Source organism: Camponotus floridanus, unplaced genomic scaffold, assembly GCF_003227725.1.
Source record: "Camponotus floridanus strain SB8 unplaced genomic scaffold, Cflo_v7.5 scaffold9, whole genome shotgun sequence".
Taxonomy (NCBI): Eukaryota; Metazoa; Arthropoda; class Insecta; order Hymenoptera; family Formicidae; genus Camponotus; species Camponotus floridanus.
In genome coordinates, this window is record NW_020229860.1 from 156511 (window position 1) to 178510 (window position 22000).

The following is a 22000-nucleotide window of genomic DNA, read 5'->3' on the forward strand; positions in this document are numbered from 1 at the left end:
CGAGTTACGTTGCTTTTCGACTCGATGGGTAAACACGCGCGCAAAAAATGGAATTCTTGACGTCGCGATTATCAGAAAGGAGTAGTTTCTCTGATCGCGATTTGCGTCACGAATCTTCCATTATCTTTGATTGGGCATTGGGGAATGGAACAAAATTTTCAAGTTGCTTGAACGCAAGTTACAGAACAGGGCAAGATTTTTGAAGAAAAAATGGCCTTGCACTGTATCATTATTGAAAAATAGAGTTCGAGCTATTGATGTTTAGAGGAATAATCAGAGAGTCGATTTTTTTTTCATTTTAGTAGATATTGCTCAATCTTTCCTCAATTTCCTCAAATCTTTCCTCAATTTCCACTGTTATTTTAATGGCATATAAAATGTTGCATTTTTCAATCGATTTTTTTATTCTAATTAGGCAATGTGAGTAGTAAGAATAAAATATTGGCTTAGAAGAATGTTGCTGATTTTTGGCACACCTAAAAAAAATCGATTGTAATTAAAAAGTAAAATTTACATTTTTATTTTGTTGTTAATATAATCAATAATTTTATTATTAAATTTAGACTCCTTTCAACTAAAAGAAGAATTAAATTAATTACTAATTGATAAATAAAATATTACTGCATTTTTATTATAAATTTTAATTTAGTTATTCTCTCATGGGATTATATTTCTAAACACTGATAGTATACAGTATGTATACACATACATACTCACATATATGTCTATATATATATATATATATATATATATATATATATATATATACACGCATATATATGATATGTATATATTTAATGAAATCCCCAATCGATGCGCACTTTGGGTAATCTGTGATATGATAAGAGTAACAATTTACTTGCTCCTTTATGCACTCCATTTTGCTTTTCCACTCTTGCACCATGGTTTTTTGGGCTTAGGGATGGGACAGGAGAGGCACGCATACACATCGTACACACATACATGCGTACATACATATATACATACGCGCACATATGCATGCAATACACATACACATACACGCACACATACACACATACATGTATATACACAAAAACATGAAACGGGATTTCGTGCAATTCTAAGGTGGTAGGACTTGGATCGGGCACAACCGGTATACATATATTTTCGCTCGGTTCTTTCCGGATCGTAGACACACGAGTCGTGGACTCGCTCGCTATGAAAAGAAACATTGCGGGCTTTAAATTTAAAGCGTTCAATACTGTGTTGGTCAACGGGCTTATTGCGAGATCGGAAGATTAACTCTTTGAAACGCAATGTTACGACACAAAATTCTTCGATTTACACTACGTTTTTTACATCTCTGTATCACATGTAGAAAATCTTTTATTATATTTATCTGTATTATATATAGATTATACATTTTGTTATACATATATGTACATTAAATGTATATGATATATATTTATACATATAAATATATAATTATACGTAGTGTTGATTTGCTTCTCGCGGCAAAATATTCGAAATGCGCTTGTCAAAGGGTCAAAAAAGCCGCATCTCCTTAAAGCACGACCTCTCGAAACAGTCTTTTAAACCTCGGGCGAGCGCGAGAAAATATAATATAATACTTGCGAATGCTCCATAAAATACCAAACGTCATCTATTCTCACATGTAGGAATACAAATTGTAAAATTAAAAGACCTTCACATTCATATTATACTGAGAAGTTACGTAATCGATTTCGATTTATCTTATAATCACCATTATTATTACATGTTATTTATTACATTTGTGTTGAATTGGTTCATTAAATGTTCAATTAGTGTTTTTCGAAAACGCTTTTTTATCGGAGCGCGCTTATGCGCTAACTTGCCCATTGCAATTTTTATATTAATAATAAGTCGAGCAATTGCTTTGCTATTTGACTCGTGTTATTTTTTCATCACTTGAACTATTTAATAGTATTTGATATTTACTGTATAAGTGTTTTTACAGCAGAGTGTTTTATTCAATTTTAGATTTATTATTCTTAAAATATCCTCGCTCATATATCACAAAACGCGTCCCTGTCCGATGGTTAATAATACCATGCCGAGAGCATTCGATCTTTGTTATTGTAAATAGGATACAAATAGAGAGAGACTATGCTGATATTTAATTCTTACATATATAATTGTATTCATCTTTTTTTTTAAGCTCGTTTACTTCGGCATAGGTGCTGACGCTCCGCCGAGAGATGCTCATCCCTGCATATTGTAAATAGTTATATCAGCGGCGGAAACATTACGCACACATATACGGGCACCGGTTAATCCGCGATTATTTCTTGCTTAAACAATAATGATGTATACAATATTTTGTATAGCGAAGAACGCGCGAGAACTGGAGTATGAGAATATTGCACCTATACCTTGGAGAAAATACTCAAGGATAATGATATTTGTCATCGTGCACTCAAGTTGAACAAGTTGCGCGTGTATTACGCCGTCTTAATATTATAATTATAATTATAATTATTTTTATTATTATTAACATTATATTTTTAATGATAATGCTATATATGTATTTTCATTGCTATTTAATTTACGTTCAGTATTCAGTCGCAAAACAAATTGCACCTATTTCTTCAGCAAAAATTTTCGATTTGAAATTTGACTCGATCATTATCATTAAAATGTACTATTATTATTTTGATATTTACAAGAGATGCTCGATTTTTTGAAGCATTCGATTCTTTTCATCTCCTTAGTACTTAATAATTTGTCATTAGTATATTATTATTATTATTATTATTATTATTATTATTATTATATTATTATTATTATTATATTATATTATATTATTATTATTATCATAACTATTATTATTAAAGCCCTGAATGATAACTTTAATTATTGACTTTATTAATAATATTATAGATAATTCTTTATATACAGGATATATTGTCCTATATTTATCGAATGGTTGTAGAAGCGACTTTCTTCTTGCAGAAAAAAATGAGCGATTATGGTTAGAGAATTTTTATGGCATAACGTGCGTAATTTATCCAATCTTGAAAAATAAAAATACTTTATACTAATTATCATTTAAGCACATTATATATGTATATTTCGAGTTCTTAAAAAATTTTATTCCAAAATATATTTCTTCAATTATATAATCATATAATTATATCATATTTTTATATACTTTTTGTAGACAACCTGTGAAATTTCAACTTAAACAACAGAATGATTTACATTGTTTGAATAAAATTTTTATCTCAAAATATAAGTGTAAAAATGTATCCTTTCTGTGTATATATACATATATATAACAGGATGGCATATTTTTGTTGGATTGGACAAATTTCACATTGTCAAGCATGTTTTCAATATAATTGCGAATCGAGTGTATGATTGCATGCATGGATATTATTATTAATTATTATTATTGTTTATAAGAGCGTATATGTGGTTCATTGATTGTATGCGTATGCATGTGAATTCGCGTATTATGTATAATACAGCTTTTAGCTCCACTTTTGGCGCTTAGACAAAATAGATGTATCACAACTTTGAAGCGAAAAAACGGAAAAGTTAAAATGCAGTTAAAAATCAACACATGAATGTCTAATATGCTGTGTATGTGTCCCACAAGATTGTAAATTTCCATTAGAGCGTGATTGCATTATCCAGACACTGACGTTTACATAGCGTACTTAACGATCGTTAGGCCGAGTCAGGTCAGATCAGCATTTTTTGTTGTATTCCCATCTCCATTCCTAGGATGCAAGATTACATTTTCTTTACGTTTCCTATTACAATAAAAAATTGTGGTTCTCTGTTCGTAGATTTGTCTTTACACAACACAGTGGAAGATATTATAAATTTCATTCCCAAATATAACTTTCAATCTACAAGATAGGGCACAGAACAGAATCGAATCTAATCTACTAATTATTAAGCGAGCATTCATTGAGCAGTCCAGGTGCCCATTAGTGATCTTTATAAATCGTATGTTAACGATAAAATGTGGTTACGCGCTCTTATATGTTTGTGAGAGAAGAAAGATAATAAAAATTAATATTATATATATATATACTCGATAAATATAGCTATTTGATATTCCGCCTTATATATAATCATCGTTCGTTTAATAATTATGTATTTTATATTGCTCTTGTATGATATAGGAATAATTTAAAATTATACATATACTTTACAAGTTAATGTGTGACATGAATTGTAAAAGCATAAAGCTATCCAGATATCCAGATATTAGCCTTGATATTATACTTTTTTTACACTTTATGTTTTGCTCTTTAGATTTTAGTTAAGGCAAAGGATCTCAAAGTTAAATTTTCAATTATATAAGAATTTTTTACATATTTCTATACAATGTGTATCTGATATGTCTGCAATTATACCATTCATTAAATTTTATTAGTTTCAAGATTTTCAAAAATCTTTGGATATTCTGGAAAGTACATTAGAATTAAAATTTACACAACTCTTTATTATATACATTTTTAATAGATTTATTTGTTTCAAGTGTCATAAACTTCAGCTTTCACAAAATATCTTTTACTGATATTTCACATGTGTTCACATAACTTTCTTAAATGTAAATTTGTTCGAGAGCGATGATTGATGATTATAGTCCATCATTTGTTCCAAGTACAGGTTACTTATCATCCATTTATCGCAGCGCTGCAATATCAAAATGATAAGAGAGTGCTACGGCTACGGTTAAACTACTATTCCTGGATGGGTCTTATCTGTAACAGAGAATGATGACGATAATACTCCACGATAGAAGCAGCGAAAAGCACGGTGACAGAATATAGGTGTGCATAAGTTGGCTCGACATTTCGAGGCAGATCATTTCGATCTGTCTGTGTGCAGCTCTGGAGGTAGGTTTTCCGGTGGGTGTTTTCGCCATATTTTAGCGATTAGGATGATTTTGTCGGCCAAAATGCGTTGTGCTCGAAGTGCTTCATTAATGCGGGCACTTTTGTTTACTCACTGCTGATTACGGAGCTGAACGGCATGTATCGAGGCTTGGTGAGCACTTTCGGAGCAGCCTTATGCGGTCTGGATGGTTTCTCCTCGCTGTTGAGTCGTTTTACCTAAATTTAATCCACAATGAAATTATAAAGAAAAAAGATGAGATTTCCAGGAATTAGCAAGGTATCGCATTATTATGCCATCATATTATATAATCTATACTACTGTGTTATTTAATTATTTCCTTGCTAACCTTGAGAGAAATGTACGAAAACTCAACATATTAATTACTTTTCTAGCTCGATCTCGTCATAGATACGAATTGGACTCGACGATGAAGTTTTACCAATAAGAAAATTCATCCTTTATGAGTCATCTTGCGCGCGACATACCAAGCTCTACGTTGCATACGAGATCTCATGGCATAACGTATCGTATTCTCACATGTGCAGTTTAATCGCGATATTACTTCAGCGGCACGGCGTTTCCTCTCACATTCCGATATTTTAGAATTTGAGGCAAGATAAACTTTTTTCCGCATAATTCTCACCTGTTCGTCGATCGCCGCAAACTGCCACTTCCACGAATAATTATAAAGGAAGGGACGGTGATCGAATCGATTATCATCGGGACTATATGTCTCCGCGTGGCAAGATGGAGTCAATATGGTCATTTTGTGACGATTTATAGCATAACACCTGTAGAAGTGTTTTACTTTATCGGCAACCTGAAATAGGAGTTATTGAAAATTTAGCTCAAAGAGAACTTGCAACTTGCTATTAAAGCGTGCATATTTACTTCTTTCGGAGTACAATGATCCCACATGTGTACAAGTCTGCAGAACATTGTGAAAGGTCCGGAACAATTTTGTTTTCTCAGTCGTCCAAAGATCGACAACTCCTTATAAGTCATACCCATGTCTACTTCGTCCAATTGTGCGAGCTGTCCTGCTTGCAGCGGTTCCAATTCCGCTGTGGGTGGTGCCTCCAGGATGCCGTTTAAAGCAGATATCCCGTGTTTGCGTCTGAAATTTAAAGATGAAAAGTACGATTTTTACTATCTTAATTTTTAACTTTGTGAACATGTAAGTATTGTTAGTATCACAAATTATCGTATAATGTATAATTATATAATTTTCATATAATTATCGTATAATTTATAATTATATATAATTATATAATTATTGTATACTATATAATTATAATGTATATCGTATAATGTATTATTAGTATTATACACAAATTATCGTACACACACATACTTAAAGTAAACAAGGAATCTTTTTAGATCGTTTTTTGCGATGCCTCCGATAGGATTAACGTCAGCGCTACTGCAATCGTATTTGGTGAGATAACCGCGTAAGGCTTCGTCCACGTTACCGCTCCCTAATACCAAGAGACCACCCGGACGACCTCTGACCCATAACATTAATTGAGCGAATAAATAAGCGATCACCATTCGTAATCGGGCCTGAAAGCGAAATATTAGAAATATAAAAGTGAGTAATTTAATGATGAAGATATTAGTGCCATCGATCAAAGATACTGAGCGATTACCTGCACATTTTGTAACGCCAAATTCTCTCTAGGCGATCCACCTTGCACTTTGAATTTCGGCGTCAGCTTGGTAACCTGTTGAAAAATCCCTAAAATCGCAGATATCGCGGTATCTATGACTATACCGTGATGATAGGATCCTATCTGACTGGCCAATTCTGCTGCCCTGATCTTGGTCTCTGCCGATGAATTTTCCGTTCCCATGTAACACGTGACCAGGATAGTGTTACATAATTGTTTCGGATCGATCGGTACGTATTCGCAATCGCCGACAATTTTCCTAATGTCTGCTAAAACCTGCGTATCTGAATGCAAAACATAATTTCTTTAAATTTTCGTTAATTTAGATTAAGAGAAGACGGTGTACATATCTTACCTCCTTTACTGACCGACTCGACAATCATTTCGCACATCGAATATACGATACATGCTGAGGAAGATGAATCTACGCCGCCGCTCAATGGTAAGAAAAATCCTCCTTGACAAGATCGCCTAAAATACATGTGATAGGCACAATATAAATTAATATTTTTATAATCATGTCATACAAAAAGAGAATATTGAAAGATTAAACATCTTAAGGACTCTATTCTACCTAAGATAATCCCACAACCAGCACGCGGGTGCCATCGCAATCTCCTCTTCTGCGGTATGATATACAAGTTTCGATTGCCCGTCTTCATCATCATATATATCTTGGATTCCGTCGAGCGGTCGATCTGGTGGATTCGACATAAGATTCTCTGGCGTGAGCGCAAAGTCGATTTTAACGCGCGGATAACTTTGCGACGCAGCTGCCGCATGTGATCGCGATCTGATACTATTTCGATAATTCCTGCCAAGGGAGATTGAATATTATAACTATGCATTATATTATTCCATGTTACATTATTTTCCAAATAGCAACTCGATATCTGAAGAATTTTTTGCTAATTATTTCGAAATGAATCGAAGAATATTCGAGTATTATCCGATACTTTTGCGGCGTAATCAAGTACCGATATCACTATCTGGAATAGTTGGTCCAGATCAAAACCTTATATCTTCGAGATCGAACGTGGCGATGGTCACTTCGACATCCTCGAGAGCGAATTGTCTTCCGCGATTTAATATGTTGCCATTGAGAGTGATGCTGGAGCCACCGTTGAAATATAATCTGCCCCCATCACATCCGCGTAAATTACTAAACATGTAACAGCCGCCAGCTTTAAAAGTAGCCGATTTAACGAGGTCCACAGTGACGTATGCTTTACGCAGTTCGAAATACGAACCACTTCCTTTTGGTTGAAAAGAACAAATTAATATTATTCTTCAATAATTGTCCAATTTTCAATCACATATACAATTAAAGCAAACGATTGGATAAAAATCAATACAATCATGATTGTTGTACATTTTAAGATGTATATTGTAAAGTATAAAAAGACGTGATAAAAGAAATGAAAAAAGAAAAAGAGTATTATAGCATCAAATGCAGTTTTACCGTTTGCAATAATTTCCACGCCGTCCAATGACATAGGAATGTGATTGCTGGCTGGATGCCAAAGTTCCTCGCATATTTCAAAACCAAGGCACGTGTCTCTGGTAGCGATAACTGCATCTCCGAATGGCACTATGGTTTGGCCGGTGACTTGCGATATCATTCGCGGCAGGAAGTAATCCTCGACGGTACGTTCCTAACATATCCAATAAGATAATATAACGAATTATCGCGTGCACGATCGCAACTTTCGATCGATTGTAGAGCACAATGTTTCATTACTTTTGTCCAAGGAGAGAACCATCTGCTTTCCCTGTAATTACCGTCCTCGCAGAGCCGCATTTTCGGTCTAATCAGTAAAATCCGCCGATTCAAAAAAGCCACTCTGCAATTATACGTCACGTTCTTGTGCATCACCGGCATTCCCACGTCTATCAGTATATCCTCGCAAATGCTTGACTTTAAAAGGCTCGCTAAAACCTCCCAGCTATGAAGCAACGTGTCCGATTCATAAAAGTGATCTTCGCAGCTGTAACCACTGTTGAATAAATATTTAAGAATTAATATTTAAGTAGAAAATTAAAATGCCACAAAACTCTACTCTTGAAAAAATCGAAAAGCAATTCCTATAAAAGTTTTACAAACAGCAAAATCAATCTTTTCAAATGCAATTACCAAATCTCTAGCTCCGGTCCGCTTCTATAAGTGGCACCAGCATCTTTTGCCTCTTGTATACTCTGCAAGATTCTTCTACTATTCCCGTCAAAGTCCATCGCCCATTGGTTTAATGTGCAAACAGCGACGGTCACCGTACGTCCCATATTGAATTTGTCTCGAGTATTACTTCTTACGCGATTTTTGAGATACTTTTACCTGAAATAAATAAGCAAATATTCAAGACATTTCATTTATGTTGGAAAATAAAACTTTTCTATAAGATCGTGTAACACAAATATTACTTTAGAGATACACAGTAAACTTTAATAAAAACTTTAATAGTATAGACATTTAAATATTTCAAGACTCCATAATATAGATATCATTACAATATCGCCGATACGAAATGAAATATTTTAGTCAAGCATTAAGCTGAAAGTAAGAATAGTCCGTAGAAATTGAAAATTGCATTAATGCCTATATTTCGTATGTAATTGGACGACAATATTATCTATAATACGACTAGACCGGACTGTTAAAAGTTGCGTGTACGGTTGATGGAACTTTTGACGGCAACTTGCCAGCTAATCCTATCAATTGGAATCCTATCGATCGCTCCAAGATGATAAACTGAAACGTTTTGTTCTGCTTAGTCCGACGCGCGCGTTGATTGATCAATAATGTGGACGGAAAACCCGGTACGGCCAAGTAGACTACCTTCTAAATCCTCTTGTATATAGCAATCTTTATAATATTCGCTATGATTTAAATGTTATCTTAAAATACTAACTTGATATTATTTATATAAGGCATATATTAGAAAGATAACTTTTGGATAACAAAAATATAAAAAAAATAAAATAAAATATATGAATATAAAGATATTCGAGTTGGAAATTGTATAATTGAATCACACTTGTTATTGCTCTATGATAAATTACATTCTTATTTAATAATAAAATAATAGCGTATTTTTTAATGTAAAATAATAAAAAATAAAAGATATAATTTTCTTATCATTGAGACAACTCTTTGGATAAAACTTTGTTCTGGTTCATATTTTATAATAAGTCTCTTTTGTAACAAATTGGATAGCAAAATAAATGACACATCGACGGGTAAGAAAATTAACATAATTTGGCTAAAATATCGCCAAAATAAATTAAGAACACGAATGAAAAACTCAAACCAACAATAGTTTTCCAGTTGTATTTAATATCTTTAAACACGACTCGAATTTTCCGCGATGGTATTTCCCGTGTCGGTCGCAAGTTTAACGAGCTTTCATGGAGCTTTGGAAACGTCGATAGAGAATGTCGGAATTACCGAGCCCGGCGAGATATTATGTCGATGAGCCGCGGCCGCGCCGGCGGTTTTCTGGAACGAGAACGGTTAACGAACAATCGTTCAGGTCGTGGCTCCGCCCACGATTCGCGACGGTTGTCAGGCAATCATCCAAGGGAACGTTCCACTCGATCTCTTCAGCAACGCGGGCCAGGTTTCTCTCTAGCGTTCGCCAGGTCGAAGCTACCGCAAATCCCGAATAGTTTCTAATAACTTGTACCCTCTCGATTGCCTATCCCCATAAGCTTTCCCATTTATTTACTCTCGACTCACTTTCGTCTTGCGATCATTTATCGTTATTTCGCATTATTTATCATTATTTCGAAGTGTCAGTGATTGATTTAGTTGATGTCTCATCAGAAGTTTAAAGAGTTAAAGTAATCAAATTTCGAGGTTTCTGATTTTTTAATCAATTTTAATTATATATATGTCGGTGATAAAGTTACAATTTATAATGTATATAGAATGTCTAGAGAAATATACATATGTATATAAGTGTACATATAGATGTTGTTTTTCTTTAGATAAAATAGGAGGAATCTCTTCTGCATCGAGAAAGAGATGTTAAATATCTTCGAACTTACTGATCTTTATAAAACGAGTAATAAATCTTAAGTTATCATAATTAATTATAACCGTGCGAAAGACAACAAGATCAATCGATATAATCTGTCGCGAGAAGCAGATCGAGAGATGAGAATGTAAACGTACATGGATAAAGATGAAGAATCCGATTGTCAAGTATCTCCTCGGGGAGGAAGTACCGACGAGGGAGGATTACACGGATTGGCACGAGAATGCTAAAGGTGGAAGAACGTCGCCGATACTCGCAGTGGACGTCGATAATCGAGAAGAACAAGATGAGGACGAAACTGATGAGAGATAACGAAAGATGATGAAGGCGGTATCGAGCAGTAGAGTGAGAGAGCTTCAAGCTATGCTATTTCCGATTCAACCCATCCCAGGTGAGTCTTAACGAAGGGAAAGAATAATTACCTACAATTTAAAATTAGCAATAAAATTAGCGTCATTGTTCACTACAAATTAATTTCTATATATTCTCCGATTTATTATTCAATGGAGAAATAATGCATTTAAACAATGCATTTATAACAATGTAATGAAGATGTCGGTGAGGTCGCAAACACTGCCGCGGACATTGTACCCAATCGATCTCTCATGTGCGGTCAGGTTCAACATTCTCTAACAATAAGATGTAATGCCTATCATTATGATATATATTACATACTCATATGAATGATTTAATTTTCAAATTTAAATATTTATTTTATTTTAATACACTTCTTTTATTTGTTAATATAATTACTTTACATATATATCATTGTAGGATAGCTAATTGTCCGCGAATAAACGATTATTAAATTATTAAATTTTTTCCATATAAATTAATTCTGAAAATTTACAACATCATTAATCGTCAATTTACTGTATAATTTTCCGTATTCATTTAAATATCTTTCCATTAGGTAGATGAACGAAAGCATTAACTTTACAGAAAACATAATTTTATTTTTTTTTTGCAACATAATACTAAAACAAATTCTTTTTTTAACGATGCAGGTGGCATGCTTTCTGATCTAGCGCCACAAGAGTTGCAAGTGTCTCAGCTTGAACATTACGATGGCCCGACTCTGAGACGGGATGCGGAATCGGCGCTGTTCGCGATACCCCTGAGTTTGTCTAGGCATCGATACTCGTCGAAGGAAACCCTTCGAGCGGTTCTCGATGCGCGTTGCATCGTTGACGGAAGTATTCAGGAAGCGGCCAGGTGGCCAACCGAATGTCAGGTAAGAATTAATGCACTTGCCGTCATTTGCAAGAGAGCAAGAATTGGCATCAGAATCACAAAAACAACAAATCCTTTGTTTTTAAAGATAAATTTGATAATAATCATCTGAATTTCTTGAGAAGACATTACACGAAAAATTATTAATTTGTTTCACTTTAATCGATGTAAGCTAATTAAATATCCAATTAATCGGAGCAAAATAATTCTTTAGGTAATCCCAGAACGAATTCGCCACATAGAATACAATTCTACTCCGGAAGCCTTTTACATTCCAACAGGGAAGGAACCAAGACCGAAGCCGATCAGCGACGAGCTTGGAACGGTGATATTTCGTTACTGTCCGACCAACGTTACTAATTACGTAAGTCATCGAGAAATATCTAATAGAGATAATACACGTATATGTAGATGTGTGTACGTAAACTAATCCGTGTATATTCGATCAATATACAGGGTTTCCCAGTTATCATCCGTCATCTTTCAAAGACAGATTCCTGGGATCATTTGAAGACGATTTTTCCTCAGCGAAAATGTCAATGAAGGCCATAATTTTTTGCATGTTCCCGATTTTTGTCATCATCTTTGCAATTAAGTCTTAAATTAAAACTCAACTAAAGTAAACTCTATTTAAAACTAATCGAAGAATGTGGTTTTGTTAATATTTTATTTCTACAAAGCTTACGAAGTTTACGAAAAACCCCTTATTTCCAATCACTTATAATTCGACAATTATTAGTGCATCGACATTTTCGTTGAGGAAAAATCGTCTTCAGATGATCCCAGGAATCTGTCTTTGAAAGATGACGGAAGATAACTGGGACATCCTGTATAATAAAATAGATAATCGATAGTTAATATACAATAAACCATTACAAGTGTTTAGTAATGCACGAATCCCACGAACATTATTATTTCTAGAATATTAAAATGAGAAATAAAATGAGGATAAAAATGTTAAGAGTCTGAGGAAATGAGGGTTCATTATTTCCACAGTTTAGCCGATCTTGCGTGGGCGGTAGTACGGTATTACCATTCCCCACGGAGGTTCCCGAGGATTCAAACACGTGCACTGTAGATACTAAGGATGCTGCCAACGAGAACGATATTTTTCTTGTCGCCGAGGCATCTCAACCGAAAGAGGACAGCACGGATTTGCGATTCGAGTCACGATTCGAGTCCGGAAATCTCGGCAAAGTAGTGAAAATAACTGATACGTACTACCAGCTGTATCTAAGAAGAGATCTCTATACTCAGAGGCATACGCAATGGTACTATTTCAAAGTATCAAACACGAGAAGCAGAATTACATACAGGTGAAATTGAGTTCAAATTCATATTTAAAGAAAATAGTCCAAATTCAGATTTTAAAAAAATATACAATTGAAATTTTTGTTGTTTAAAAAATTTGCTTTTTGTTATTTTATTATTATTAGCTTTTTTTAATCTTTTCAAGTTAATTGTAAGCGTCAAACTATATGTATATAATATGATATTTAATTTTATATTTAATATGATATTTAATTTTATATTTATAATATATAATATGATATTTAATATCATTCAAACAAACTTTGTGTAGAATTATTACTAAATATAGTTATATAAATAATTAGTGAACTTATAAATATTATATAAACATACATAATTTCGTCTCCACAAAATAATTGTGTAAATTATTATTACAGATTCTCGATCGTGAATATGTGCAAAGAGGAGAGTCTCTACAACGAAGGTCTCAAGCCTCTTCTCTATTCTACGGAAGACGCTCGCACTCGATCCGTAGGATGGAGAAGATGCGGCGACAATATCGCATATTACCGGAATAACGATTCATCGTGAGTAATGGAAAATTTCGAATTATGAGTCTCGCAGTTAAAATTGCATAAATCATTGTAGGAGCGACGAGGAGAGGGAGAAACACACGTTAACGTTCAATATCTCATTTCCTCACGATCGGGACATCGTTTACTTGGCGCATTGCTATCCGTACACGTACACCGATCTTCAGGTATGCAAATTGCATTTGCCATTCTACAAATAACAGTCCATAAATCATGAGCAACATTTATATCTCACTCGCGGACTTTGTTTCGATCGATTCTCACCTCCTTACGGCACACGAGAAAACAAGATGTACAGCTAAACAAGAATTCCCGTAGTAATTTGTTGCATGGAATGCGTTCCCACAGTCGTTAAAAATATTATTGTTCGCGGAATTTATTTCACATTCCGCCTCTTGTTTTTCCATCGCGATTATCACCCTAAGCGTAAACGATTCCCAGCGACCGATTGTATTTGTTGCGTCCCGTAGATTAAATCTCTACCTCTAATTACGCGCATAAACATGCCAGGAGTATCTCGGCAAAATCGTGGCCGACCCCGCAAAAACGAGATTCACCAAGCTGCGCTTGCTGTGCCGCAGCTTGGCCGGAAACAGCGTCTATTACTTGACCATCACCGCACCGACACATGACGAAGAGGTGAGGAGGAAAAGGGGTGTCGTTATCACGGCTCGGGTGCATCCAGGTGAGACTCCATCGAGCTGGACGATGAAGGGCATTATCGACTTCCTCACGAGCGACACGAACCGAGCCAGAGTAAGACGTACCTATTTATAATTATATATACATAAATATTCAAAATATTCAAGGAAATAGAAATACTAATGTACGTAAACATGAATTAGCGAATAATGTATCGTTGAAGAACAATTTTATCGAATCTATAAAGAAGTTTGCGCTGAAGAGGACCAAGAAATAATTCAATAACTGATATCGCGTGATTGTTACAGGAGCTCAGGGAGAGATTCGTCTTCAAACTAGTGCCAATGTTGAATCCGGACGGCGTCATAGTTGGCAACAATAGATGTTCCCTGTCTGGTAAGGACTTGAACCGGCAATATAGAACCGTGATGCGAGAGAGCTATCCGTCCGTGTGGCATACGAAGCTAATGATACGAAGGCTCCTCGAAGAATGCGGAGTCGCGATATACTGTGACCTTCATGCTCACTCGAGAAAGCACAATATATTCGCTTACGGATGCGAGAGCAAAAGAGCTGGATGCAACGGAAAATTATCGGAACAAGTATTTCCGTTGATGCTTCACAAAAACGCAGCTGACAAGGTAAAATACAGTAGATCCAGGAAAAATATAAAAAGCTTAATTTTAACAATAGAAATAATTTAAATTAAAATTGATGAGTTTCAAAGACTATAAGAAATTTTGCAAGAAAGAGTATTCGAAAATATTTTATTATGCAATATATAATCTTCTCTTTAATTGACTCCGATTATTTCATTGTTCATTATTATATGCAAGTTACATTAGTAATTTTTTCTGATATTACGATTCTAGTTTTCTTTCGAAAATTGCAAATTCCACGTTGAGAAGGGAAAGGAAGGAACGGGTAGAGTGGTCGTATGGTCGATGGGTGTTCAGAACAGTTACACCATGGAGGCATCTATGGGTGGTTCCAAAATTGGCTCGAGATGCGGGACTCATTTCTCCGCTCAGGATTACGAACAGATCGGCAAAGCTTTCTGCGAGACCCTACTCGATTTTTCCGACCAGGATCCGATGAAGGTAATGTTTATTTAATTGATATTTGAATTACTCTTGTATTTTCTTGGAAATTATGGTACGTCAAAATCGAATATTAAACGGGAAATAAAGTCGTTATTTCACATTCAAATGCTGTAATTCCAAGGAAATATAGAAACCATATATTTATAATGTAAAATAATATAATGTAAAAATAATCAAAATTTAAATCGATCCAACTATATCACAAATTGATTCAATAAATGATTCATGTGCTTCCTCGGAACTTGTACTAAAGTAAGTAAAAAATATCAGATTATTTTAGTAAATAATAGTCTCTACATTCATCTGTGAATTTGGAGGCACTCGAGAGTTAGTCGAGAAATCTAATTTGCATAATTATATATAATGCTTAAAGATGGACCGTGCAACGAATCCTGAATAAACGCGAATTCGAAAAACAGGAAAAACTTCGGAATAAGATCATAGCCAGATTGACCAAGGAAGGATCCAGCGCCGAGGAACCTACCAATATCGATTTGACCGATTACTCAAGGTATCCTATCCTTTCCTATAATAATAATCTGTAACCTTATATTTGTTCTACATCTCGGAAAACTTTTTATAATTTAACGAATTTTAATTTTAATAGTGACGAAGGAGATATCTCACAGGAGAGCTTCTCGTCGGAGGAGCAAAGAACCGAGTATGCGGATGCTGCGTGGTCCAGTGAAGGCGGGGAGTTTCTGGCGGGTCGTCGTCGATATCTTTGCGCACCTCCACCGTCGCCGACTTTCGTTCCTCCGAGAAGCGTCGGTCTTTATAGAAGGAGAGCGAGGAGGGATGTCGCGGGAAGAATATATCTGGAGCGCAGAAGAAACCTGGTATATCTCTATAATTATTCTCTAGCTAAGGGAAAGTAAGTGTAGAAATTATACGACATTCTGAAAAATAATAATTTTGTCGACAGACGCAACGTGCAGTAATGGACTTGCCGACCACGGATCCAGGTAGCGATTTATGTGATCTGACCGACTCGGCTGATGAAAGTTTCGTGAGAAGCGAAGGAAGAGAATACGACGGTGTATATTACATTTATCAATCCGATGATATCTCAATTCAATTATAATAATTATAATAAATTAATTCAATTATAATAATTATAATTGAGTCAATTTTATAATGTTCGTATTTTGTATGTGTTTATGCTACTACTAATCTTGCAGTTGCGTGGAGAAACATACGAGAGTGTGAAGAGATTATCGAGTTTTCCGAGAGAGAGACGATCGAAAGAGACGAAAGACGACAGAATAAAGCGCTGATCCTACCGGAAATTGTCAGACCGCGCAGTGTATCTTTCGGGGAAATATTGCCGCGCAAAGATCATCGGAGAACTCGTCAACGACCGCGATGTCTTCGGTAAAATTTCAATTGTTGTATCTTTTTCGTCCTTTTTCAAAGATGCAAAAAAATTATTGGTAAAAGGTGTAATATTACATCTTTTTTATTATATCACATTATGCATGTAAAGAATTTGAATTTTCCGACATAGATTTGAATAATAATAATAATAATAATATAAATAAATAGAGCTCTTAATAATGTAATATATAACATAAAGCAATAAAATTTTTGAGCTATTGTACGATAATGGATAAAAATAAAAAAAATAGTTGAAGAATTTAAAAGAATTTTCATATATTTTTTATTTTTTATTTTATGTAATAATAATATATATTAATAATTTAGTCATTTATTTAGTCATTTAATCTAATAAAATGGTAATATTTTATCTTTGCAAACAACAACTTTTTGTGTTGCCTTTATTCATAAAATTATATAATCCATTTATTTATTAGAACGCTGAAGAATCCATCACCAGTATCGCCGACGAATCAAGAAGCGAGGGTCAAGCTAACGTCATTAAGGAAACAGATTTGGACGGGTGTATCTGCCGCGGAGGGCAACGATACGGGACGTCTAGTCAACGATGCGTTTGTTAAGACACCTTTAAGTTGGGGTGTCTCCAGATACGCTCTGATGCACTATCCCACGGATGGTGAAGTCACGCTAAAGTGAGTTAAACCTCAATTTATATACGCAGTGTCCACAAAATAAGTGTATCGATAACATACACGGTGTCAGACATAATTGAGTGAAATTTTTCATTGTCATTTCTAAAATCGAATTTAAAATCCATCGCTCTCTGAACTCTCTCTACTTTTCTTACTCTTTGAAGAAGAATACATTCCATCGCCCGTCGTGATGCTTTATCATCTTTTTAGACAGACGCAATTCAAGAAAGTACAGTTGCTCGTCTACGACGAGGACAAAGACGACGCGAGGAAGACGCGGAAGAAGTCGCGGCGGAAGCGACAGGGTGTCGCGGAGAACGCGTCCCAGATGAAGGTATCCGTGCGAGTGGACGGGCAAAAGACGTCGAAGAAAAAGAATTCGAAACTCGTCTGGCAACGGACGGTGAACTTGGACTCCAAGATCAAAGATGCCAAGAGCGCGAAAGTCTCTTCCTCTTATCTAACGATCGAGGCGGGTTCGTTGAAACTCCTGGCAGCGTCGGACACGCCGCCGAAGAGACCGCAGCGGAAGCTCGAGCCGCGCCGGAAATTCCGCGGCGTCGACACAGTAGCCACCACCTGTAGCCCTGCGAAAGCGAAAGCGGGACGATCGTGTCGACGCGACGCCTTCTGCGAGAGCACGACGTCGGATGACGTTTCGTCGGACTCGGGTAAGCCGAAAGTCACGAAAAAGAAGCAGAAGAAAAAGAAGCAGCAGCTGAGGAAATCGGCGAACAGAGGATCGGAGCGGATCAAGCGCGCCTCCAGCGCGAAAACTATACGCGATAATGTTTGAAGTTTGTTTTGGACACACACAATCTGTATGGGACATAATTTCGAATTTATTACACGTGTTTTTTTGTTACAAGAGCATTTTTTTCGTTTCGTGTACGAAATATATTATTTTTGCAAGCGTTCCAAGACCCATCTGATATCGGCATCCGAGCGATTAATAAATAATTCACGAATGATAAAAATATAAGTTGCATCGTTTACTTTATACTATTAATTTTAACGGATCGCTGATATTTTAGAATGATACAAGAATTTAATCGAACATAATTTTAGTCGGATTATATGTATTTTCTCTACCAGAGATATTTATACATACTTATTCGATTTTTCGCATGAAACAATTTACAAATCAAGATAAAATCTATTTTATCAATGTATAGTTTAACAAGTAGTTGAAATAAAAAAAAGAGGAAAAAAAGGATTCGTTATTAAATAGAATCTTTAGAATTCAACTCGCGTGCGAAAGAAAGAATGATATTTATATATAATTATTACACGTATGCATACACTATATACTCTATATAATTCAGTATTATATTTTACTAAACCAATTTATCGATTTGTTCAGTCACAGACTCTTTTTCTGTATATTATAATGCATATATATATACAGGATGTCAGGGCAATCTCTTTCCAAAAAAGCTCTTGTTGTAGCTTACCTTGAGAGCTTTTCAAAACACTATAATAAAATATTTCTTCATTGAGTACTTGAAATAATCTCTTAATTTTACATAAATCATAAAATATCTAGTAAAATATTCATTTCTCGATTATCTTACCTTAATACTTTTATGCACAAAATAATATGAGGAATCAATTGGTGTAAACAAAACACATAATTGTTTCGAAAAAAATATGTAATTGTTAATTGCAAATTACATACTTTTTCTTCGAAACAATTACGTGTTTTCTTTACACTAATTGATTCCTCTTACTATTAATAATAATATTTATGTAAAAATTAAAAAATTATTTCAAGCCTCATAACTCGAAAAGTATTCATTGAAACAATACTTTATTATAGTGTTTTGAAAAAGGTCTCGAGGTAAGGTTCAAGAGCTTTTTTTATTCTGTATGTGTGTATGTATATATCCAGTTAATTCTCTAATTATCTCTTATCGCAGTTTAATTAGTTTTCCGTTTTTTTTCTATATTGCAATACAGCAGTCATATATATGATATATATATATATTATATGACTGCTGTATTGCAATATAGAAAAAAAACGGAAAACTAATTAAACTGCGATAAGAGATTAGAGAATTAGAGAATTAACTGGAATAAAAATTATATATACATACAAAGATAGCGCGTATATACGTATAATAAAAAGAGCAATCTCGCGCCTGCACTCGACATACGACGGACAATTGCATCACGTGCTCGCACGATTGACACAATGTAGATTGTCACCATGGCGACACGCAAGCGCGAGCGCGAGATAAACAATTTGCGGTCATGGAATAACATCGCATCGTCGTAAGACTAGATAAAGCAAATGACTCGTCATTAATGTTATGTGGAGATCGTGCGAGCGGCCGAAGGTCATTTCGATGAAACCGCGAATCGATGTAACGACTTGCCGAGTTTATGAGGTTGTCACGCAGAGAAACTTGAAAAAAATAATATTAAAAGTAATATTACCTTCGATAACCTCGGACGTCCGTCAGAAAAGAAGCGGGACGTGGCGCATTCTCTCTCGCTCGCTGCTCGCGATCGATTGCAAATGCGTGATATAAAAAACGTCGCGAAAGAAAAAAGAAATCAACGGAGGAAACTGTAACACCTTACAACGTGATGCACACCGGGTTACTGTTTTCAGTTTTCGTGATCTAGTTGCTCCGCAAGCAACTGATTGTGAGATAGAGATCCGACACTCGCAAATGAAAGTCTTCGTATTCGCCATCTCGCGGCAGTTTTCTGCGACGAATTGGGGAGCGGGAAATTTGACTTTTTATTTCTATTAGTTTGATTTTTTTGTTTCAAATCACTTTCAAAGTCGAGTCGACATTATTCCTTTCCCTGCAACACTGATTGATTTCTTCCTGTCTTGTGTTTATTAATACTATTATAATTACTACATAATTATATACTATTATAATACTATAAATAACTGCTGAGATTATATTTTTACTTGAATATGAAAGAATTAGTAGCAATGAGAATAATTATTTATAGCGACATATGATTATGAGGTGATAATTAAATGGCGATGTAATGTTTTTTTCTCACCGTCTGCTTACAATCACGTGTAGCTTTTTATTTTCAAGTATCAAGTAAAACAGGAAAGAATGTGAATACTTAATTTATTAACGTATTCGAAGATAAAGCCACAAGAATGCTTCATTTATTCAATTTTAAAAAGACGAGTTGCTCGTGCGCTCTCATACATAGTTTTGTATTTCAAAATCTAAAGAACGGAAGAACAAGTATTCAACGCGTAGTTCAATATTTAAAATATCCTCTTTACAAATATTATATTATATTATATTATAAATATTGTATTTGCAAAATATGGAAACAGCAGTATTTCGCGCAGAAATTATTACTATACTCAAGTTGTGAGTTTTACACTCTTCTATTACGTTTCTGCTAGTTTCATTGCATAAAATTATTTATTGTTAGTAAATAATTAATAATGAACAATGAATAATTTAATTTATCGATGAATTGATTTACTTTCAAACATGAAGATTAAATCATAACTCTTGATTCAAGCTTATGTCGACGTATATTAGGTCGCAAACAGTTATAATAACAAAAACTGATGTATTTTGACAATTCAATAAATATTAAGAATTAAAATAGTTGCGCGAATAACTTCATTTGTCTTAAAAATGAATTTAACATCCATTGATTCTTTTAATCAACGTTCTTATAACCCACCAGACTAGTTTTTCTTCAGATTGTTTTTTCTTTGCATGAATATTCCGCTCATTTCACATATTTTCACATATAGTTTTTAAAGTGTCTTAAACTTTTTTAAGTAATCAAGATATGTGAGACAGAATACACATTAATAATTAAAGTGTCATTTTAATTTTAAATGTGTGCCGATAATGTATGCGATATCAACTTTAATGGCATAAAAAAAGACAAAATCAATTGAGCACTAAAAATAAAAAAACAATTGTACTATAAAAATTAATAGAGGAAGAATATACGTGCACGTGTGAACATAATTACAGCCATAAACTTGCAAATCTTTGGCTCGCTATATTGATATTTAATTTTAATTTAATTTATATTACTATGAAACTGTTAATATTTTTGCATTATAATTCATTATTCCAATTAATTTCTTTCCAATTAGAAATATAGAAATTAACATTTTACACAACAGTATGATCACGTTGATATTTACGAGAGATTATTTTTCTGTTATATTTATTATTATTAAAATACGTTTAAAAAATTTTTTTAAATATTATAACTATCTAAACATTAATAAAAAATATAATATACACATACATTAGAATATATATCCATATATAGCGTGAAGTATTGTATTTTATCATCCTGTGATGTGTGTGTCACACTGTGAATTGTCTAAATGTTAAAATGATGTTTTTGCGTAGTGTGTTAATATTTATATTCTCTACGTAAAAAAATTGAATGAAAAACAAAGTACGAAAGATTTCAATTAATTTTAATATATTAAACGCTATTAGCATTTAAAAACTATTCATTTTAATTGCGTAAAAGGTAAAGTGCGCAGATTAATTTTACTTTGCTCCAACATATTCTATTAATCAAGAAATCTTAAATAATAAATATATATAGCTTCGA

At 34.2% G+C, this 22000-nt stretch overlaps 2 protein-coding genes across 2 annotated transcripts; one reads left to right on the top strand and one right to left on the bottom strand.

The window, feature by feature from the left end:
- Positions 1–4474: 4474 nt before the first annotated feature.
- LOC105258363 (probable glutamine-dependent NAD(+) synthetase) lies at positions 4475–20055 on the bottom strand. The gene is made up of 13 exons (XM_011269576.3): positions 19856–20055; positions 8665–8862; positions 8272–8527; positions 7993–8185; positions 7546–7786; positions 7105–7344; positions 6886–7001; positions 6510–6814; positions 6215–6423; positions 5752–5977; positions 5504–5680; positions 4973–5075; positions 4475–4724 (listed from the first exon to the last, which is right to left on the bottom strand). The coding sequence occupies exons 2-13, from the start codon at positions 8808–8810 to the stop codon at positions 4696–4698; spliced, it is 2241 nt and encodes a 746-aa protein (XP_011267878.2). The 5' UTR covers positions 8811–8862; positions 19856–20055; the 3' UTR covers positions 4475–4695.
- On the top strand, positions 6879–18620 carry LOC105258361 (cytosolic carboxypeptidase 2). The gene is made up of 16 exons (XM_011269575.3): positions 6879–6972; positions 10673–10955; positions 11572–11798; positions 12012–12161; positions 12794–13113; positions 13486–13635; positions 13697–13808; positions 14152–14397; positions 14592–14924; positions 15156–15383; positions 15806–15897; positions 15994–16225; positions 16312–16423; positions 16568–16760; positions 17201–17416; positions 17627–18620. Exons 2-16 carry the CDS (start codon positions 10883–10885, stop codon positions 18210–18212), a joined length of 3270 nt encoding a protein of 1089 aa, XP_011267877.2. The 5' UTR covers positions 6879–6972; positions 10673–10882; the 3' UTR covers positions 18213–18620.
- Positions 20056–22000: the final 1945 nt, after the last annotated feature.